Source organism: Marmota flaviventris, chromosome 1 (assembly GCF_047511675.1).
Source record: "Marmota flaviventris isolate mMarFla1 chromosome 1, mMarFla1.hap1, whole genome shotgun sequence".
Classification (NCBI taxonomy): domain Eukaryota; kingdom Metazoa; phylum Chordata; class Mammalia; order Rodentia; family Sciuridae; genus Marmota; species Marmota flaviventris.
Genome location: NC_092498.1, coordinates 81,889,960 through 81,914,253, shown reverse-complemented (window position 1 = coordinate 81,914,253; position 24,294 = coordinate 81,889,960). Strand labels below are relative to the sequence as shown.

The window sequence follows — 24,294 nt, the reverse complement described above, 5'->3', positions numbered from 1 at the left end:
CACTCTGAAGGCAGAAGTATATGTGGGGAATGTGCCTTTTTTTTTTCCTTTCAAACTTTAATTTTGTACTGCATCACATACTGCTCACAGATGCTGTTTCCTCAATGAGTTTTTTTTTTAAATAATTCAGTTAGGCAGATAGATATTCCTGATATTTGAGATTAAACCCAAAGATGACAGTTACTGGAAGATCTGTTTAGGGTGGAAGAAAAACATTCTCAGAGATAAAATAAGGAAAAAAAGGCAAAGGTTAAGATATAAATAACAACTAAAATGTTGTTTGCACTCATATGTGTCTGTTTTTACCATAAAACCAAGTATATATAGTCAGCCAGCCCTCTACATCCTCAGGTTCCACATTCAACCAACTTCAGACTGAAAATATTTGGAAAAAAATTGGATTTGTAATGAATGGGTACAGAATTTTTTTTCACATCATTATTCTCTAGGTAATACCGTATAATAATTACTTATACTATACTTATACTATAGTAGATATTATAAATAGTCTAGATATGATTCAAAGCATATGAGAGGATATATCTGGGTTTATCCAAATACCACAGCATTTTATCTAAGGGACTTGAGCATCTGAGAATTTTGGTATTCTTGGGGGTCCTGGAACCAATTCCTCACAGATATAGGGGGAGAATTCTGAATAGCTTATTAAATGAGCTGGATTTGATAAGATACAAGCAGAAAAATCCTTTAATTTTTCTCACCACTGTTCTCTCCAGTCAGCTCTGAGTGTCTCATTCCACCCCTGGATGAAGCTTTGGGTAGATCTATAGCTTTCCTTGGCTTTCACAGATCAATCCGTTCATTTAGATACGAGAAGTCCAGTTGAGTCCAACATCAGAGTTTTAGTCTGTGCGGTCCAGAGCATCTCCTTCCTCCTAATCTAAGCCTGGGTTGACATTCTCATCTTGTTTCCTGCTTTTCCTTCTCTGCCCTTCCTCTTCCTCTACCCCCAGCACTACCCCAGTGAGGGTTTGAGAGGCTAGAAGGAAGAGATCAAGTCAGTAAAGGTCTTTCTTGACTGCTACAGTTTTGTGATCTGGTATCAGGGTTCTCTGTGCAAGAGCTGTAGAAATCTATTTTTTTTCTACATGGGGTCATCCTGTGACTTGGCTGGATACTCCCGTTCCTTTGGAGCCATCAGTTGCAGTTCCAAGAACTCAGTCGTTTCTCTTCTTCTGAAACTTTAAGACTGTTCCTTTAGCCTCTGGCTTGTGCCTATAGTTTCCTTCTATTGGAGGAACCCCACCTTTCCAGGAGTCTTGTTTTCAAAATGACCTACACCCAACTCCCTTCTCATACAAAGGAAACATGAAAGCATTATTGTCCTGCCCAATTCTGGAGGAGCAGGCCATCCCAGCACAGCACAGCACAGCTCTTTCTTTGTTCCTTTCTTTGCCTCTCTTTGCCCCTTTTTGTTAATCCTCTTATTTTTTTTTTTGTTGTTGTTGTTTTTAATGGCAGCAGTCCCTTTGTCTCGTTAACTCCAGAGACAAATGCTAGATAATTCAAGTGATCAAGCCCCGCCACCACTTGATTCAGTGTGTATGTGTCCCCCTGCACTTATGCAACCAACTGTCCCTGCAGCACTGCAACAACTCCCTTTAAACAAGTGATCTTTGTTAATTCCTCTGGGATAATCTTCAAGCCTCCCCAATATTTCCTTGAAATGAAGTGGGTGAGTGGTGCTGAAAGGAGAATTTTGCTGCTTCAAGGGATAATGGAATCAGGCAGAGATGCACCTAGCCCTGGCCTCTAGTTCTGAGCAGTTTTCTCCAATTGTTCTTGGTTTGGTGATTCAGCAGAAATGCTAAGACCACAGGACAAATCTCATTTAATATAATGTTACCTATAGCATGAAGGTGAAACTATGCCTAAGAATATATTATAGCTTAGCAGGTAACAGAAACTTTTTCAAGCTTAATAGATTCTATGCTAATCATAGAAAAATTAAACCAGCATTTTAATTTGATTTGAATTTGGGTTAGAGGAAATACTAAGGAATAAATCCTAATAAAGCATCTTCTAAAGGAAGGGCTTAAACATATTAATACTTAATTTACAAAACAAAACTGTATATTGGAAGTCAGGCCAAAAGATTTACAGAAGATTTTTAAAATATAGCGGCTTAGGTTGTAGCTCAGTGGTAGAATACATGTTTAGCATGCATGAGGCCCTGGATTCGACCCTCAACACCGGTAAAAGAAAAAAGAAAGAAAAATATCATAAAACCCTTTGACAAACTTACGAGGTTTTTTTTTTTTTTACTTATGCAACCAAACTTTGTTCTTTAAAACAAAAGAGTCTGTGGATCTTTGGAGATTATATTAGTTCAAGCTTCAGTGGTCTATGGAAGAGTATGAGGAGGCCAGGTAGCTGAGTAAGAACCTACAAACACATGAAAGAGGTATGATGTATAAATAGGAACTCAGTTTATTCTGGGTCATGTTTATGTAAATTACAAAACGTTTTTAAGAGCTTATCTGCACAAGTTGCCATAGGTCAGATATATAAGGCAATATGTGGATACTTAAGGCAGTGAATACATGGAAGACATTTAGAACAATGTCCTGGCACATAGTAAGTGCCACAAAAGTGTGCAATTTATTGTTTTGTTATTTTATATTCTGTACTGTGTGTAGGAGATTATGGAACTGAACAGGGTGATCTTTACATTACTTCTAGCTGCCATCCTGTGCTACCAATATTTTTCCTAAAACTAAAAACATTAACATGAATGGTAGATATTTTAATAATCTGATTAATAAATAAATTTTTATAGTTTATATCAGCTATTCAGCACACACTGTGTACAGGATTAATTCATTGAACACTGGGACTATGGGTGATTTTCACCCTTCTACTTTTATACATTTTCCAAATTTTGAAAAGAAGCATATATGACTATAAGTAAATAATACAATAAAACAACAAAAAGTGGTTTTGCTTAAAAACGTACATATAAATTGCAATATGTTTTTCAGATCATGCATACTATGTGGTGGTGATGAGACAAAAATGAAAATTACAAAAAAAAATCTTGATTATTATGGTTAGCACCATGCAGAAATTGAGATGCAGGCTTTATCTCAATGAAGGAAGGGAAAGAACATTTTAGATAGACTCATAAAGGTAGGAAGACATCTCAAGGGGTAGAAATGGCTGCAAATGAATAATCTAAGATGAACTTGGGGGTCCTGGCTGAGGCTTGAGGGTAGAGTAACAAAAAGTTGGGAAGGGAAAGCAAGAGAGTTTGGTGGATTTTGTAAAGAGTTTATAAGGATTTTATAGCAGGCAAACTATGTTCTAGAACTGGTCTCTCTTACCAAGTTACTTACTGTAAGACCCTTAAAAGGTGCAGAGAGCTAAATTCCTAGGATGTCTCTGAGGAAGTGTGTTATCATTCTTGGGTGGATACAAGGGTCCCCAAAGATAAATCCCCTACTCAGTATCTGTGAATATTATGTGAGAAAGCAAAAGGTATTTTGTATATACAACAAAGTTGGGTTGTCTACATCTACACAGTCTAATCACATAAACCGTTAAAAACACAGAACTTGCCCTTGTGGGAGTCAATAAGAAATGACAGAAGAGAAGAGAATTCCAAGCCTGAGAGGATTCAATTGCTAGCACTAAAATGTAGGTCCTAGTGTGTAAGAACCAGAAAGAGGACTATAGAACTAAGGGCAGCTTGCAGGTGACAACCAGCGAGGAGACAGGACCTTCAGCACTAGATTCTGCCAATGTCCTGAAGGAACTTGGAAGTATATTCTCCCCTAGAGCCACCAGTAGGAATACAATCCTGTGGATACCTTGATGTTGGACTTTGAAAACTCTAAGCAGACCACCCAGTGGAGCCTGGACTTCTGATCCATACAATATGAGATAATAAGAGCTGTCATGTTAAACAGTTAAATGGGTGCTTATCTGCTATGGCAGAGATACAAATCAATATATATATTGCTTATTGAACATGCCCATAATCCCTTGATTCATAATAGTCTTTTCCCTTGAATGTCAAAAGCTGCCAGGCCACAGCTAGTTAAATTGATGATACCTATGAAGTTTCAAAGTGAAATCTGCAACTAAAGTCTATCCTTCATTTATTTATGAAAGCTTCAGTTTTCTGTGGAAATATGTTTATTTTTAAAGTGAACTCTGAAAATATAAGCACTTGAAGCACTGTCTACAACTTTTTAATGAAATGTTTCAGCCTCAGAACTAGACTCTATTTGCAAATTTTATGCTAGTTGCAGTGTGTGTGGGCTGGTAGATAGAACATAATGGGTTGAGGTTGTACTGATTGTCAAGGGTTTGCAGTTTAGGTGGGAAGAGGAAGATTAAGCATTTCAAATATAAAAGCAAATAAGGGCTGGATATGTTCCTTCTTCTATTATAGTCTATTGTTTAGCTCAGAGATACTAATTATAATAATGTGTTGGTGACAGTGAAGCTAACACACACACACACACACACACACACACACTCTCTTACTCCATGCCCAGCACCGTTCCAGAGGCTTTATACATATCAACTTATTTAAATCTCATAGTCCTATGAAGTAGAGGACTATGGCTCTCCCCACCAACTGGAATCCTACAGCATCTCTCAAGGCATAAAATAAGTGGAGATTTCCTACTTCTCTTTTAGACTTTTGGATCTCAAGTTCTGAATCTTGCTCTTCTAAGAAGCCCTTGCATGTCAGCAATTTCTGTAGACTTTGCAGTTGGGAAGGGTCTTAGTTGACTTGGGTTTATCCCAATGCGTGTTTCTGATGTAACATCCTTAAAAAGTTCTCCAGAAACTTCTTCCTACAGATGGAAGACCCCATCCACAGAAGATAACTGGTGATGGGGTTAGATTATTGCTATGAATGTCTCCAAAAAGTACAGTGACCAAGAAAGGACATTTTTGTGTAAGAAATTATATGTGCTGTGAAAGAAAGGCAGAGTAAGGCATATATTTGCAAATTATGTTATGTCTTTGTAGAAACTTTATTACATTTTATCATGCAAATTCATTGAAGAATATTTACAATGTCATATACATTTAAAAATAGTCTGGACTTAACAGAAAGTGGAAAAAAAACTTGAGATATAAAACTTAAAGATTTAATGATGTAAACATAATGAATCTTTTATTTCATTATTATTGCAAAGAATAGTATGTCCAATATATACTTTTTTCCTTAAAATTTATTTCATATGTATGAAATTTTTATTTATCAGGACATTTGTGTTGGTCAGCAGTTAGGGCTTTGTAGAAGTCACTGATCAGAGGTCATGAGCCACTTTGAAGGCTGAAGGAGCTGATATACCTGCTCCTTTGGAAAGATGTTAGTGTAATTGGTTTACTTTTTCAGATTTATTTCAAACATTTGTAGCTCCCCTGTTTTTTGTGTCATGAAATTTCCACAATAAGAAGTGGCTTCCCACAGTTGTTTTTCATTTGTTTGTTCAGATTGGCACCACCTATATCTCTGTTGGGTGGAGGGTGGTGTAGATGTCCATAATATCACAACTGTAGGCTGACATGTCACCACCACCCCTCCACCCCTGTGACACAAACACTCCATGTGAGACAATAGCAGGGTATTGGAGAAGGAGGCATTGTGTAACAAATCATTAGAGCCATTCCCTGTCCTGGGCACTTCTGATACTTACCTTCCTATATGAAGCATTATCTCTTGAACCTCACACAGTAGACCATCTCCACTGTGGACACTTCTGGATATTTGAAAGTTCTAAGAGTTAACATGCTCTTTTGCAACTTTTATCTGTTGGTCTGATTTTCACCTTCTACCTTTCAAACACTTGAAGTTTAAACATTTAAAGAACGTGATCATTGATCTTCTTCCCCCTAAGTCTTGTCTTCTCACTAGCAATTATAAGAGCTTGTTATGGTTTAGGTGTGGCATCCCCCAAAAGCTCATGCATAAGACAATGCAAGGTTTGGAGGAGAAATGATTGGATCATAGCCTACCTAATCGGTGAATTAATCCCTGATGGGATTAACTGAGTGGTGACTAGAGGCAGGTGGGATATGGGTGGAGGAAGTGGTTCATTGGGGGTGTGATCATGGGGTATATATTTTCTATTTGGAGAGTACAGTCTCTCTCTGCTTTCTAATCATCATGATATGAGCTGCTTCCCTCTGCCACCCTTTCTTTCCTGACATGATGTTCAGCCATACTCGAGCCTCAAGGAATGGAGCCAGCCTTCTATAGACTAAGATATCTGAAACCATGAGCCCTCAAATAAATTGCTCCTCCTCTACAATTGTTTGGTCTGGTCATGTATTCATAGAAGTGAAAAAGCTGATTAAAACAGAGCTTGTATTTTTTTTTTAAATCACAAATATATATATAACAATGCCAGGAACCAGGGTCAGCATGATGAACAAGAGAGTTTGTTTCAGTGGGTTTTTAAAATCTAGTATTGGAGAGCCCAGCTAAAGGGGAGATTTCACTGGAGTATACAAAGTGCTATTATAATTGAGGTAAGTGTAGCGTGCTACTGGAGTACAAACAGGGCTTGAGTCAATCAGGGGAGATGGTGGCACTCAGGAGAAGACGGTAATTAAGTTATGGCCTGAAGGACAAATAAGTAAACAGTCACTCAAAGTTGAGCAGCAGAAAGGCATTCTATATAGATAGTATGAGGAAAGATCCAGAACAAAGAGCATATACATTCAGAGAATTGCAATTTTTTTTATATTTTATAAATATTTTACTAAGTCTGGAGTATAGCTTATCATTATCATTATTATTATTATCAACTTATTTTGTTGGAGCATGGATTTTGAAAGGAGTAATGGAAATAGAGAGGATAGTGAGGACCAGACCAGAAGAATATTATATATACAGTATTAGATGTTGGACTCTGTCATAGTGTCATGGAGGAGTCTTTGAAGAGTTTGCTGGAACACAGCAGATTTTTAAGGTGGAGGGAAGTAAAATGAAAATGACTTCACTTTTGGAAATGTTGAATCTGAGTTACTAGTGAGACTTTCAGATCCAGAAGGTAGATGGACATTGGGCTCTGGGGCCCAAGAGGTATAGACTAGAGTCAAGGATACAGTGGAAGCCATGAGAGTGAATGGAAGGAGAGGAAGGTTGAAAGAACCCATAGGAGATCACTATGGAACATCAAATTTTAAAAATAGAACCAGGCACTGCAATGCATACCTGTTATCCCAGGGACTCAGGAGGTTAAGGCAGGAGGATCACAAGTTCAAGACCAGCCTGGGCAACTTACTGAGACCCTGTATTGAAATAAAAAAATATATAAAGAACTGGGGAGGTAGCTCAATGGTAGAATGCCCCTGGGTTCAATCTCAAGTACTGGGGGGAAAAACTCAGAGGAAAAGGGGTTCCTTGGTAGAAGAGAAGTAGTATTCAGGGAAGAAAGAGAAAAGCCCACAGCATATGAGGGTACAGAGTCCCAGAGGTTAAGAAGAAAGGCAGTGTCAAATTGTGCAAGGAGGACAAGGTAAATGAGGACTGTCCATCAAGTTTCGCTACAGGAGATGACTATCTCCTGGTTGCCCACCTGTGAATATTCTATACCTCTTGAACCAAAACAAAGGATACCCTAACCAGATGTTTATCTTTCTGGAATACATTATTTTTTTTGTAACCTGAATATCATTCCTCTAGTAATATTCCTAAAAATATTGTTATTCATTCTAAAGAATCCCATTTCTGTTGTTAACTTGCATTATGCTTATGATAAATGAAAACTATCAGGTTTTTTCCCCCCTGTCCTGGGGATTGAACCTAGGGCCTTAAGGGCACATGTTGGGCAAGCCCTCTACCACTGAACTACACCCCCAGTCCTTTTAATATTTTATTTGGAGACATTAGAGTTGCCTAGGCTGATCTTGAACTTGAGGTGCTCCTGCCTCAGCCTACTAAGTAGTTGGATTACAGGTGTCCATCACTATGTTTGTCTTAATGTGAAACTCTGTCAAACTAGATGTACATGTAGCAGACTTAAATAACAGACTTTTAAAAATCTAAGTGAAGAACTTCATTCCAATTCATTTTGTTAGTTTCAGACCACTTCTCCATATATTAGGATTTGAATGACTGGCCAGTTATTATCTTAGTCATAATGACTAATAAGCTATATGTATGCACTCAACAAAATAGTCTATATGAGAGATTCTTAAATATCCTTAAATGCCTTGAAACAGATGAGTAAGCATAAGTGTATTTTATCATCCCCACATACTTAATAAATACCTCTTTGAAATGGTGACAGAAATTATTGGAGAAACAAATATTTGTTAAATAAACTATTAGAATAGAAAATAGTAGTTCTAGGCAGACATATAACTTCCTTAATTTCTAATTATTGGTTTGTATTAACAATTAATCACAAGATTCTCTATGTGTCAGAACTGTGGCAATATTAGTCCTTCAGAATAAAATAATGAGCTTGAAAATAGAAAACCAGGCCTCTGAGAAACAAAGAAAATCATTACTCAGCTCATGCACCTCCTTCATAGAAGAAAAGGCCCAACTCACCATCATTGCTGAGTTTGTCCTTAAGAGGACAGTGATTAAGAAGCACATTTATTTTTTTTTCTAGAATTCTTAAAGCCTATAGTAGCTTAAGATTTTATAGTGGTTTAAAAGTTTAGTATGTTTGGAAATAAAACACTGAAGGATATTGGGTCATAATTCTTCTTGTATTTAATTTTAAAAATTGAGAAAAGGGTCTTCAAGTGGATTTTGGGGTTTTGGTTTTTGTTTTATTTTGGTACTGAGAATTTAGCCCAGGATGCTTAAACAATGAGCCACATCCCCAGCCCTTTTTATATTTTATTTTGAAATAAAGTCTCCCTAAGTTGCTTAGAACCTTATTAAGTTGCTGAGGCTGGCTTTGAACTTGTGATCCTCCTACCTCAGCCTCCTGAGCTGCTGGGATTACAGGCATGGGCCACCACACCTGGCAGTGACTCCATGTTTTTAAAACATTTTTATCACAGTTTCAAAATTTAAATGTTTCTAGATTTATTGAAAACGTATAGGAAAATTTTTAATTGCTGGTTCTACTTAGAATTAGTTTGTAAGGAAAACCTTTTGGGTGGCTAAGATATTTGCCAGTGTTCATTGACTTTCTGTTTAGACCTTCACTGACTTTTGTTTAGCTCTATGCTTTGTTTTCAAGGAAGCCTGCTCATGTCTTCTCAGTTAACCTCTCCCAGGAGATGCTCTCTGGTGATCAGAAGTTGCATTTAACACTTTCTGTTGCCTCTGGAGTCTTAGCTTTGATGCACAACAGCTTTGTGAGCATTTGGGTTTTGAGACCAAAGGTGCCAGGGAAAGTGCTAGTGAAAAAAAAAGAAGGCAGAGTGCTGGAAATAAGATTGGCTTTAATTCTCCCTGAATTTCAGAGCTATTTTGTGAGCAGTCCTGATGGTTATTTTTAAAATATTTTTTATTAGACCCTCATAATTATGCATAGTAATCAGGCTCATTTTGAAAAAATCATATCTGCAAGGATTTTGATTTTAAGCCCCACCCTCCGTTGTTCTCCCCTCCTCCCTCCTGCCATTCTTCCTCCTCTATTAATCTTCCTTTCTTTTACATATACATAAAACTGAAATTCCTTCTGGTATCTTTATATGCATATAGCATGATTTGTTAAATTCATTCCATTTCTCTTCCCCTTTCTCTTCCTTCCTCTCTCCCAACTTGTTCTCCTCCTCTTCTTCCACTCATCTTCCCTGTAACTTTATGGTGTCTCATTCCTTTGAATTTGTGATCCTCCTACCTCAGCCTCCTGAGCCGCTGGGATTACAGGCATGTGCCACTGACTGCCTTCTTTCCCTTATTTTGCTCTAGCTTCTACATGAGAGAAAACGTTCAACCTTTGATTTTCTGAGTTTAGCTTATTTCACTTACCATGATTTTCTCCATTTCCATCCGTTTACCAGCAAATGCCATTATTTCATTCTTCTTATGTCTGAGTAAAACTCCATTGTGTATATAAACCACCTTTCCTTAATCCATTCATCTACTGATGGGCATCTGGGTTTATTCCATAGTTGGACTATTATGAACTGTGCTGCTAAAACATTGAAGCAGCTGTACCACTATAGTGTGCTGATTTTAGGTTTTTTGTGAGCATCAATGAGTGAGTTAGCTGGGTACTTCCCTAGGTTTTTGAGGAATCTCTACACTGCTTTCCAGACTTATTGTACTAATTTACAGTATTGCCAACAATGTAAATCTTTTTCTTTACATCCTCACCAGCATTTATTATTATTCATGTTTTTGATGATTGCCATTAACACTGGAGTGAGATGAAATCTTAATGTAGCTTCAATTTGCATTTCTCTAATTGCTAGAGATGCTGAACATTTTTTAATATATTTTATTTATAAATAGTTATATATTATTTATTTAGTGGCTATTTTTGTTTATTCTTTGAGAAGTTACTATTTAGTTATTTTGCCCATTTATTGATTGTACTATGTATATTTGGCATTGAGTTTTTTTGAGTTCTTTATATATTCTGGGTATTTGTCTCTTGTCATAGTAGTAGCTGGCAAAGATTTTCTCCCATTCTGTAGACTCCTTCCTCAGTCTCTTATCATTTCCTTTATTGTGCAGAAGCTTTTTTTTTAAATTTATGTTTTAAATACATGACAACAGTGGAATTCATTACAATCCTTATTACACATATAGAGCACAATTTTTCATATCTCTGTATATAAAGAAGCTTTTTAATTTGATGACATCTCACCTATTGAGTCTTGTTTTTTAAAATTTTTTTAATTGTAGTTGGACACACAATGTCTTTATTTTACTTATTGATTTTTATGTGGTGTTGAGGATCGAACCCAGCACCTTGCAGGTGCTAGGCAAGCACTCTACCGCTGAGCCACACCCCAGTCCCTTGAGTCTTGTTTTTATTTCTTAAGCTTTAAGGGTCTTGTTTAGATATTGGTGCTTACACTTATGAAGTGTTGATCCTATGTTTTCTTCTAGCAGTTTTAAGGTTTCTGGCCTAATTTCTAAGTCTTTTATGCATTTTGATTTGACTTTTGTACAGGGTGAAAGATAAGAGATCTAAATTCACTCTTTTACATGTAGATATCTGGTTTTTCTTATCCTGATGGTTATTGAAGATAGAAAGCCAAAATATTTTGCATGTTTCTGACTGCAATTTCTGATGTGTCCCTGAGGAGAGGGTAAAATTGGGGCTATGTCTTATCAGTCCCTTAATCATTCTGTATTCCTATTGATATTCACAAGGGCAAGTATGCCCTCAGCTATATGTTTTGCATTATACAGTTGCTTTGTGTATTGAGTAAACAGTATTTTAAATTAAAGTTGAAGCTTTGTAAAAGCTTCCTTGCAATTTTCCATGTACTTGAGTCTGTCAACCTGCTGATGTAGTAAGTGAATCTAATCATTTGATTGGATTACAGCATGATTTTATCTCTAAGACACAGTGAAGGCCATGTCCCTTTACAAATGAATTAAATTAGAGGACAGCATAATAAAAAATAAAGATTGATTGTCAGTTCAGATGAGCATAAGATTGAAATATGGAGTCTTAGGGAAACCTCTCTGTCTTGTGGAACAGAGCATTGATTCTTAGCCCCAGATGCAACCTATAGTTAGTTGTAGGGGAAGTTTGGAAACATATTCTGCTCACACTTGGGCCTCTGCCCCAGAGAATGTGGTTTAGTTGGGGTTGGTGTATCAGTATATATATTTTTTAAAGCTCCCAAAGTGATTCTAAGTGCTGTCAGGTTTGAGAACTATGGAATAGATGAAAACTCAATCTATTTAAAGAAAGTATTTCTTAGTAGACAAGAAATAGTGACTAAAAAGCCATAGGATAGGAGGAAAGGTGAGAAAAATAAGGGGGAGAAACTTTTAGTGTAAAGTAAGCAGAGGTTTACATTCTCATATTCACAATTCTGAAATAGAAGAGCTCTGAAAAATCAAAAGTATTTCATAGCTTATTTGGTAGCAAAATCTAACCAAAATTGAACATAATGGATATCAAAACCTGAGGTTTTTTCTAGTCTTCCTCTATTCCATTTGGTATGAAAAGTAATTATTGCAGAAACATTAACGTGTCCGATAGGTGTCTGATTTTAGATCTTTGGGGTGAGCATCAAGAAGTGGAATGCCTAGTTTTTTTGAGGTCTGCTCCAGATCTCACTAAGTTTATAATGTAGAAAGGGTACCTTTATGAAATTTTGAATTCTGAAATTCATTTGGACCTATTGGGATGAGAAAGGGAGTTATAGATCATAGTAGGGAGGTTTATTCTTCCTGAAAAATTAACAATACATTTCACCCCACTGCCCACCCTCCTCATTAGGTATTGAACTCTGGCAGGCTGTACCACCCACCTTCATGCCCAACTGTTTTTTGGGGGTGGGGGGTGGGAGATTTCTGGGGCCAGCTCTTTTGATGTATTTATTTATTTTATTTTTCAAATTTTGAGACAGGGTCTTGCCAAGTTCCTGAGGGTCTGGCTGAATTGCTGAGCCTGACCTTGAACTTTTCGAGCCTCCTGCCTGAGCCTCCCCAACTTCTGAGATTATAGGCATGCACCACTGAGCCAAGAACAATGCATTTCTTCTAATTACCTAGGCAGTGGTTAGTGTCCACATTAGATAAAAACAGAAGCCAATATCAGAATGTAGCTCCTGACTCTCCTATATACTTTACAAGCCTAGCCTGATTAGAAGGTTCCATGTCAGTCTTGGTGAGAGAAAGTAAATTTAACCAACAACACAAGTAAATACAGTAGAAAAAATGATCATTATGCTATAAAAGATTTAAGCAACTCACCAGGAATTTGGACACATCTCAGATGGGTAGTTCTTGCTCAGGGTCTCTTAGGAGGTTGTGGTTAGAACTTTGGCCAGGATGTGGTCCTCTGAAGGTTTGATGGGTGCTGGTATATGGTATTCCTTTTCTAATGCAAACAGATTCCTTATTTGTATGTAAAGAAAATTCTAGTGTGTTTATACAGTTGCTCAAAATCTTTATTTTTTAAAAAATGTAAATCTATAATTATTTGCAAAGGAGGCTTTGAGTCCCCCTAATAAGTTTTGAAGATTCCCTGTGGGAGGAGCTTACTGCAGGAGAATGCCTTCTCTGTGAGTGTCCCTTGTCCTCCCTGAGGCAGCTTTCCCTCTTCCTGGGCCCTTTCTGTATCCTCCAGGGGTTGCCTCAATACCCACCTGCTGGGGGTCACTGAAGGTATGTCTATGCTCTGTACAAAGTGAGGAAGAAACATGCAGGTCCTTGCCTCCAGCCCAAGGCTTCCAGCCCAAAAGACAGCCATCAGTCACACAATTTAAAATGATTAATTACATCATTGAGTGTGTTTAAGAAACAAACAAAAAGATCTGAAGAGACGCTACAGAGGGATTGCATAATGGGACTGTGCCAATTCACATAGCTTGATCAGCACTTCCCCTTTGTGCTTTGTAGGAAGAATACCCACCTTTTGTTTTGTTTTGGTTTTGAGGTGCTAGGGATGGCACCCAGAGCCTCACACCTGCTGGGCAAGCACTCTACCCCTGAGATAAATCCTCAGCCCCTTTTGGGGTTTTTGTCAAAATCCTTTTATTTTCTTGGGCCAAATAATGGAAGCTCCTCTACATCCCACTCTGCATAAAACACTGACTTCCTCCCACTGCAGAGATTCAGAGAATGTAGAGGGTACAGAAATCTCACTTAGTTCACATTAAAAAAAAAAAAAAAATTAGAGGCTGGGAATGGTGAGGCATGGCTGTATGTAATCTCAACCACTCCAGAGGCTAAGGCCTGAGGACTGCAAGTTCCAGCCAGCCTCAGCAACGTAGTGAGACCCTGTCTCAAAATAAAAAGTAAAAATGGACAGGAGATTTAGTTTAGTGACAAAATACCCAATTGAATTGGTGTTCAATTCCCAGTACCAAAGAATATAAAATAAAATAAAATAAAATGGGCTGGGAATGTAACTCAGAAGTAGAGCACTTGCGTAGCATGTGCTAGGCCTTGGGTTCAGTCTCCAGTCCCATAAAACAAACCAAAAAGCAGCTTAGATTCCTTCAAAATTAAACTGTGAAGTTATTCTGGACTTTCTCACTGCCTGTCTCTCTTCTTCCCAAAACCGCAAAAATGCTCTATTGTTTTCTTGCTCATCCAATTCCTCCTTTCTTTCCCCAGTGAATCTTTGAAAAGATGTGGTATAGAGTGTTGGGAATATAATACTTTCCTTTTTTTTGAGCTACTTATGCCTTGAGCCTTATTTCTATTTAGAGAAGGAGAAACTAAGGATGCTGTGTAAAGAATTCCAGTTGGGAAAGCCAGAAGAAGGGGGTGGAGAAGACAGTGTCTAACTCTCTGAGCCTTGAGGTGATCCTCCTCACCCGTCATTCTCCATCTCTGCTGTCTTCCTATCTCTGAGCCACCGTAGGCTCTTCCCTGGGAAGAATGGGGAATCTCTTAACAAGATCCCAGTGAATGATTATAAACATGCATGACACCATGAAGGAGGAAAATCCCCAAGTAGATGATAATACTATAATAAATCTTATCAATAACCCCAAATTTAAAATATACAATGATTGATATTTTAATTGTGTTGCTTTTTTTTTTTTAATTTGAATACATACCCATGTATTTATAAAGGTTTAGCTCTGGGCACTCATGACTTCCATTCACCCTCCCACCCTGTCCTCTTTTCCCCCTAAGTTTTCATTATAAGCTTTCCAGCCATAAGGTTTTTCAGAGTCCAAACTCCCAGTATTGAAGAGAGAGGGAATGATTACCTTCTAGCTACTGCACAGTTGTCCTGAGAGAATGGCATCAAATAATCAGCTAAATTATGAGTACACACTCTCCCTGACATGCACACCAGCCCACAGGGAAAGCACTTGGAACTGCCTCCCTCGGGGGTAAGGATGCCCTGGCCTCTGGGAAAGCAGTCCTGAGTGGAGTCTCAGGGTCTAGCACATTGCTGCTCTCACCTTCCAGTAAATGAATATAAATTAAATTAATTTGAATAGCAGATCTGCAATTTAACCTTGAACTCCCAGACTCCCCCTTTGAAGTGTTATTACTGTAATATATTCAGTTGTGTGACCCTCCCCAACTCCCACTGTCACCACCTCCAAATTTCTCAGCACACACATGCTTCTGAGCTTGAGAGCTTGTGTTGTGAAGGGGAAGACCTTGCTTATTAAGGAATTTTTATTGCAACCTAGCATAGATTTTACAAAGATTATCCTCGTGTTATCCTTGAAAGCAACTGGGTTTATGTTTTTTTGTCTTTAATGTACCTTTTTGAGAATGTATTTAAAGAAGTATTTAAGCATTCACAATGGGAGGGACAAGAGGGCATGAAAGTCCTAAAAAATTTGGAAGATAAAAATTTGGAGTTTAAGACACTTGGGATGTTAAGGGTCATTTTATCTTCACATTGCACCTCAGGTGAGTCGGTGACACTTGGTTTCAGATGGTGTATTATCCAAATGGTTGCTGTAAACCTGTCAGGTCTGCAGTGGACATTCACTACATTTGAGCAAAGATTCAATTAAACCAGGATCAACTATCTCAATGTTTCTAGAATTTCTACATAAACTAGCATCTTTGAGGGATAAATAATATTTCATATCTTTGTCAGGATATCATATATATTTTAATAATTTAATTCATATTTGCATTATTTCTGAAGGTTACATAGTTTTGTTTTTGACATACATATAGCATATATTTGCTGGGAGCCATATATTGATCAATATTTCACAATGTATACATTTGGCAACTAGTTTAAAAAAAAGTAATTCAGTATGATTATTCCAGATTTTTTGGGCCTGAAATTCTTATGCAAAGGCTTTTCCATGTATTAAGAGAAAAAAAAAGTGATGGCATAAACTTAAGTGCCATTGCAACCAGTCTTAATTGGGGTTGCATATCTGAAATCAAAGTACTGATTTGGTAGCTTCATTTTTCTTCTTCTAATTTGATTTTTCCCTAATATTTCATTAGGTGCAGAGAGAGCTAGCGGCTGTTATTGCTTTGAAAGCAAGGAAATCTGGTGAGTAGTCTCTTATGGGGCTGAGGGAAGATTATAATTTTTGGTGGATATTTCACATATCACCTGGAAGTGTGCAGTTGAATGCATCTCAGATGCTTTGGTATAGGATGCAGAAAAGTATCACGATTGTTTTAATAGGATTCATTCTACCACATGCTTTTATATATCATTCTCTAAAGTAAAATTTCACTGCTTTGCTCTAATTTATTTCAGATTTCAAGGATAAACTAAGTTTGTAGTTCATTGCAGCCCTGAAACAGATCTAACTACATAAAAAGAGCAAGTAAATTAGCTTGAGTTACATATCATGACACAGAGAACAATAAACATTATAATGGTGATCTTTCTGTAAGGATATATAATTTTCTTAATCAGAAATTAGTTTTTTTCTAAAAACACTTTGTTTAATGACATTTCAAAACAGAAATTTTTCATAGAACTCATTACATAGATCTGATTCCTCTTACGCATGGGATATAATCTATCAAAGTAATATGTGGAAAGGAAAAAAGGGGCTTTCAAATATATTTTGAAGGAGAAAACAGAATTTTCTGCTGAAATCCAATATGAAATGGAGACTCACTGAAGTAGAAAAATGCTTGCTTAGAGAGAAATGGCAGAAAGCAGCATCATCTGCCATTCTTCCTGTTGGGAGGGAGGAGGTCAGTGCTGAGTGGAATAAAAATCAGAAAGGAAGTACTTCTTGTGTAATCTTAATTAGGATAAGACTTTTGTAGCAGAAAGACTATGACAAAATCAAAAGGATGACAAAACTTAAGGAAGTAAATTGCATGAAAATGTCTTAACATGCATTATATATTTTTCTTTTTCCAGTTAGAAGCTCTAAGATTTGCTTACCTCTCCAGTTACTTTTTTAGTCAAGCATGCCCTAGTGTTAGTTTATAACACTCAAGTTACTTCCTCTGTGCATTTGGCTGCTCTTGAGGACACAGGGATTGGACATTATAAAGGCAATGGAGAAAAGGATGCATGGAATGGTCTTCTTGGGTATTGAACAGGGAGAGCAGTGTGGACAGGGTTGATTCCTCAGTGAGCAGCATGATGCAGTGGATACTTGCAGGGGTGGAGGCCACGATGGAAAAAGGACACCAGTGTAAAGATTGCAAGAGGAAGGCTTAGACATAAAGCAGGCTAGAGTTGACCTTGGATCTTATAAGGATGAGATGCAACTTAAAGTCTGTATGAGTTAGAATGTCTCTGTGCCTTGGAGGGTAAAATTTGGTTTTTCAAGGTTTCAGAATAATGTAGAGAAGCATTCTAAAACATACAGTGTGCCATTTCCAGAGAAAGAGCAAACTTCATAGAGGGAGGCTGGAATAGAGGGTGCAGATCCCCACAGCATGGAATGGTAGGAACAGAGGAGGTAATCCCTGTGGTTGACCAAGTTGTGCCAGCTCTGTTCAAGGGACAGCAAGGAGGCAAGAGTGGCTGGAAGCAAGAGAACAAGGCAGAAAAAAGTAAGTTGTGGACATTCAGCTGAGAAGTTTGAACTTTCTGCAGATGAAGGGAAATGAAGATGAGTGAGTAGAGCCATACACACAAGATTGTGCAAAAGAGCAGTATGAGGCAGGATCAGGGGTGGGGGGCGGGTGGTGCTAAGTGGTAGAGCACTTTCCTAGAATGTATAAGGCCCTGCTTCAGGGAGCCAGGGAAGAGGTATGAAGTTGATTTTACTATGTCTTCTCACCACATGAGGTTAGCTTGTCTGCTTTCTTTCTCATTTGACCTATGGAACAGGTAATACAGAATACAACTTTAGCAATTTTTCAGGGACAGAGAGATCTCACACATATATACTGATTGTGGAGACATAAATTCATAGTTTTCAGGAAACTATTTATTCAGTATGTTCCATTGTCCCTAACTATGTGTTCCAGTAACTCCAAGGCTAGTGTTTAGGGATCATATAAGAATCAAGGACATCTTTTGCATTGCCTTTTTCAACAAAACACAAATAGAAATAATATGTAAGTCCCTATAGACCAATGACTGATGTGATGAAATGTTAAACAGCTTTAAAAATGATGTTATGAAGGATTAACATAGTAAAATATTCAGTGTTGTATACAATAACATATATTACTTTTATTTTTCTTAATAAAAAGAGCTTGATATATTTTTCTTACTATTATAGTAGAGCATGTTCATCAAAAAATTATAATACATTAATGTATGAAGAAGAAATTTAAAAATCATGTATCTCATCAACATAGATAACTACTGATACTCTTTTGTTGTTGTCTGGGTGTGTATATCCAGATATTCTCCTATTAATATAAAGATACTATATTATATACAGATTTTGAGGTACTTGTAGTTTTGCACAAATTTGTAATAATAAAGACAGATCCTGAGTTCCTTTACCCAAGTTCCCCCATGACAACACTGGGCAAAGCTATGGTATTCCACAACCAGGGTGCACAGCACTAACATGGGTGACAGCATTTCCGTCTCCACTCAAGTTGCTGGTTTATAGCTGCCCCAGCTTTCTACTTGCCTCCATTCCTTCTGTGACCCGCCAATCACTAATCTATACTTTATTTCTATGATTTTGTCATGTCAAAATATTACATAAATGGCATACAGTATGTAACCTTTTGGAGTTGATTCTTTCATTTGCACAATGCCATCTATCCCATGGCATTGAGGTACCATAGCACTTTCAAGCGTGTGCCCATTGAAGGACATCAGGGTTGTTTCTGGTTTGGGGCATTTACAGAAGAAGCCACTGTAAATATTAGTGTACACCCCAGGATTTAATGTGAGCCTAATCCTTCATTTCTCTGGATGAAATATCCAACAGTACAATTTCTGTTGTATCGGAGTTGCATGTATGTTTGTTTTAAGAAACTGCCAAACTGTTTTCCAGAATGGCTGAACCATTTTATTTCTCATCAACAGTGTATATAACTAATCCAGGTTCTCTGCATATTTGTCAGCATTTGTTATTGCCACTTTTTATTAAATCTTATTTAAGCCACCCTGGTAAGTATATATTACTTTTGATATCTCCTTGCAGTTTTAGTTTGCATTTCCCTGATGGCTAATGATGTTGAACATCTTTTCATGTGCTTATTTGCCATCATAATCTTTACTTAAATCCCCCCTTTTCTAGTTAGATTGTTTGTTTTTTTTTACTATTGAGTTTTAGAATTGTTTATATATTCTAGACATTAGTCCTTTGTTGATATGTGACTAGCAAATATTTTCTTCCAATCTATAACTCATTTTATTCTCTCAATAGTCTTTTACAGAGCTAAAGTTTTTTATTTTAATAAAGTTAAATTCATTAAATTTTTCATGGACCATGTCTTTAAGAACTCTTTGCCTGGCACTAGATTTCAAAGATTTTTATGTCTTTTTCTTCCCTAAGTTCTGTAGTTTTATATTTAAGTCTATGATCCATCTTGAGTTAATTTTGATATAAGGTATGAGACTTACATATAGTATTTTTTTTTTGTTGTCGATTTAGTTGTGGGTTTTAGTCTATAAAGTTGCTACAACATTTATTGAAAAGTCCAACTTTTCTTCCATTGAATTGCTTTTGTACTTTTGTCAAAAATTCTGTAAGTTTGGGCTGGGGATGTGGCTCAAGTGGTAACGTGCTCGCCTGGCATGTGTGGGGCACTGGGTTCTATCCTCAGCACCACATAAAAAATAAAATAAAGATGTTGTGTCCACCGAAAACTGAAAAATAAATATTAAAAATATCCTCTCTCTCTCTCTCTCTCTCTCTCTCTCTCTCTTCTCTCTCTCTGTCTTTAAAAAAAATTCTGTAAGCTATTTGGGTGTATTTCTAGGTTTTCTCTTCTGTTCTATTAAATGGATCCCATTGGTTTCCATCACTACTTTGGTCTTGATTTCCATAGCTATATATAAAATATTTTCCATAGAATTAATTTTTATGTCAAGAATATAGATTGCATCATCATTTTTATTGTATAGACTATACAATTTATGTAATTAGTTTGGAACACTTAGATTTTCAAGGACGTTTTTTCATTAAAGAATAATAGAAGGACCTGAACATATATTATTATACAAAGATCATTTTGCTCTTTTCAATTATTTTCTTATACGAATTAATAAAAGTAGAATAGCCAGATCAATAGCCAAGTGTGGACAATTTTAAAATTTTGTTTCACATTTGAGATTTAAAGTCATCTGGACTTTATTCATATGTATGATGTAAAGAGGAAATCAAGTTTTAAGTGTTAAACCAGTTACTCCAGCAAATCTCATGGAGTTCTTTGCCCAGTGATCTGGTAATGGTAACTCCATCATATATGAAGGTTATATATATGTTCAGTTTTATTTTTGGTCTCTCTATTCCATTGTTCTATTTACCTACCCCTGTGACTACACTATCCTGTTTTAATTACCAGTGTTTTATAAGACTTTTTTGAGTAAGTGAGAGGGGAATGTAAATCTTTTCTTACTTCTCTGTTCTAATCAGTCTCAATTTGTCAAGTTCCATGAAAATTCTCTATAGGGGTTTTTAAGAGTGCGTTCATGGTGGTGTTACTCTTTGGCAGAATGCTTGCCTAGCATGCCTGAGGCCTGGGTTCAATCTCCAGCACCATAAAGAAAAATAATGTGTTCAATTTGTAGATAGATAAATCTTTTTGAGATAATAAATGTTTCCATCCGGAGAACACAGTGCATCTTTCCATTCATTTAACTCTTATACTATTTAAAATTTTTTCTCCATTTAAAAGTTCCAGAAAAGGAGCACAGAGTTCTCATGAACTCCCTGGCCCACTCCTGGCCCACATATTTAATCTTCCCATTGTCAACATCATAACCAGAATGGAACATTTGTTACAATTGATGAGCCTACTTTGACATACTGTTATCACCTGGAGTCCACAGTTTACATGAGGGTTTATCTTGGTGGTATACTTTATATGGGTTTGGGAAAACATAATAGAATATACCACAAACTGTTGATAGTATCATAGAGAGTAGTTCTGCTGCTCTAAAAGTCCTCTGTCTGGGCTGGGGGTATAACTCAGTAGTAAAATACTTGCCTAACATGCATGAAGCCCCGGGTTTGATCACTAGCACTGGAGGAGAAAATCCTCTTTGCTACATCTATTTACTTTTCCTCTTACAACCACTGATATTTTGCAGTCTCCATAATTTTGTCTTTTTCTTTAATGTCCTATAGTTAGAATCATTAAAATAGGTAGCTTTTTAAAACAGGCTTCTTTACTTGATAATATGAATTCAAGGTTCTTCTTGGTTTTTCATGGCTTAGCATTCACTTATTTTTAGTGCTGAATAATACTCTTTTGTCTGGATGTCCCACAGTCTGTTGATTTGTTCACCTACTGAAGAACATCTTGGTTGCTTTCACATTTGAGTACTTGTGGAAAAAAAAACTATAAACATCTCTATGTAGTTTTGTGGGGGTGTGTTCACAATTCTTTCAGGTAAATACCAAGGAGTGTGATTGTTGGATTGTGTATCAGAACAGGTTAAATTTTATTACAAACTGACAAACTGTCTTCCAAAGATGTGAACCTGCAGTGAGGGAGCTCCTGTTGCTCCACATCCTCACCTGTATTTGTAGTTATTTGTGTTTTAGATTTGGGCCATTCTAATTGATGTGTGGTGCTATCTCATTGTTTGTTTTCATTGTTTCTCTTTTGAATTTTTTGGATCGTCTTTATTTGTTACTTCAGTATGAGCTTCATAGAAAAATTGAGCAGAAAGTACAGAGAGTTCCCCTGTGTGTCCTGTCCACATATTTTGCACAGTGTCTCTCACTATGAACATATTGCACAGGAGTGGTATGTTTGTTACAACTGATGAACCTACACTGATACATCATAATCACTGGAAGTTCATAGTTCACATTAGGATTCACTGCTTGGTTGTACATTCAATGGTATGTTTTCATTTTTTAAATTTCATATACAGTGCTGAGCTTTTTCACGTGATTGTTTACCTTGCCATTTGTGTGTCTTCCTCAATGAGCTAAGTATCCAGATATTTTGTCTATTTTTAATTGACTTATTCATTTTGTTTATGAATTTTAAGAATTCTTTGCATATTTTATTTAACAGTTCCAAATCAGATATGCCTTTAGCAAATATTTTCTCCCAGTCTGTGGCTTTTCTTCTTAGTCTCTTGACAGTGTCTTTGTAAAACAGAATTTTTCTATTTTAATGAAGTCTAAACTTTCAATTATTTCTTTCATGAATGATGCCTCTGGTGGTGCATCTGAAAAGGTATTGCTAAGCAAAAGTCATTTAGATTTTCTCCAATGTGATTACCTAGGAATTTTATAGTTTTATGTCTTACATTTAGGTCTGTTGTCCATTTTGAATTAATTTTTGTGATATATATAGGTGTGTGTCTATTTTTTTTTCATTTGTATGTCCAGCTATTTCAGCACCATTTGTTGAGAAGACAACATTATGTTACTTCTTGTAAGATAGGTTGATGGCCTGGTGTTGTAGCTCGGTAGGAGAGTGCTTGCCTAGCACAAGTGAGGCATTGGGTTAGATCTTCAGCACCACATAAAAATAAGAAAAATAAAGGTATTGTGTCCATCTAAAACTAAAAAAAAATGTTTAAAAGGAATGAAATTTTTTAAAAAATTGGTTGACTGTCTTTGTGTGGGTATACTTCTGGGCTCTCTGTTCTATTCCATTGATCTAGTTATCTGTTCTTTCACTCCATCCCTTACTGTCTTGATTACTATAGGTTTATAGTAAATTATGAAATGAGATGTAGTCAGACCTTTGACTTTGTTGTTCTTCTTCAATACTACATTTGCTATTCTGAGATTTTTCACTTTCCATGTAAAACTTTAGAATCTGCTTATCATATGTCCTCATCTATTATCTATCTAGTTGACGTCTTTTCTTTGTTCTTTTTCTTTTTTTAAATTCTTGATTTTGTATCTCATACAAGTGTTGAACTCAAATTAATTCTAAGAGTTTGTTTTAAAATTATCTTAGATTTTCTACATGACAAACACATCACCTGTCACTGAAAAATATACCCTGTTCATGGATAGGCAGAACTAACATCATCAAAATGGCGATATTACCAAAAGTTCTCTATAGGTTTAATGCAATGCCAATCAAAATCCCAACGGCATTTCTTGTAGAAATAGATAAAGCAATCATGAAATTCATATGGAAAAATAAAAGACCCAGAATAGCAAAAGCAACTCTAAGCAGGAAGTGTGAATCAGGCGGTATAGCGATACCAGACTTCAAACTATACTACAGAGCAATAATAACAAAAACAGCATGGTACTGATACCAAAACAGGCGGGTGGACCAATGGTACAGAATAGAGGACACAGAGACCAGTCCACAAAGTTACAACTATCTTATATTTGATAAAGGGGCTAAAAGCATGCAATGGAGGAAGGATAGCATCTTCAACAAATGGTGCTGGGAAAACTGGAAATCCATATGCAACAAAATGAAACTTAATCCCTTTCTCTCGCCATGCACAAAAGTTAACTCAAAATGGATCAAGGAGCTTGATATCAAATCAGAGACTCTGCGTCTGATAGAAGAAAAAGTTGGCTCCGATCTACATATTGTGGGGTTGGGCTCCAAATTCCTTAATAGGACACCCATAGCATAAGAGTTAATAACAAGAATTAACAAATGGGACTTACTTAAACTAAAAAGTTTTTTCTCAGCAAGAGAAACAATAAGAGAGGTAAATAGGGAGCCTACATCCTGGGAACAAATTTTTATTCCTCACACTTCAGATAGAACCCTAATATCCAGAGTATACAAAGAACTCAAAAAATTAAACAATAAGATAACAAATAACCCAATCAACAAATGGGCCAAGGACCTGAACAGACACTTCTCAGAGGAGGACATACAATCAATCAACAAGTACATGAAAAAATGCTCACCATCTCTAGCAGTCAGAGAAATGCAAATCAAAACCACCCTAAGATATCATCTCACTCCAGTAAGATTGGCAGCCATTATGAAGTCAAACAACAACAAGTGCTGGCGAGGATGTGGGGAAAAGGGTACACTTGTACATTGCTGGTGGGACTGCAAATTGGTGCAGCCAATTTGGAAAGCAGTATGGAGATTCCTTGGAAAGCTGGGAATGGAACCACCATTTGACCCAGCTATTCCCCTTCTTGGACTATTCCCTAAACACCTTAAAAGAGCATACTATAGGGATACTG

At 36.7% G+C, this 24,294-nt stretch overlaps 1 protein-coding gene across 2 annotated transcripts in view; it reads left to right on the top strand.

Moving 5' to 3' along the window:
- Rapgef5 (Rap guanine nucleotide exchange factor 5) overlaps window positions 1-24,294 on the top strand; it is a 229,368-nt gene that overhangs the window by 67,291 nt on the left and 137,783 nt on the right. For both annotated transcript variants that reach the window (XM_027932668.2, XM_071613720.1), the window contains exon 7: window positions 16,040-16,088. In XM_027932668.2, the coding sequence (XP_027788469.2) occupies window positions 16,040-16,088 (49 nt within the window). The remainder of the gene's footprint in view (window positions 1-16,039; window positions 16,089-24,294) is intronic.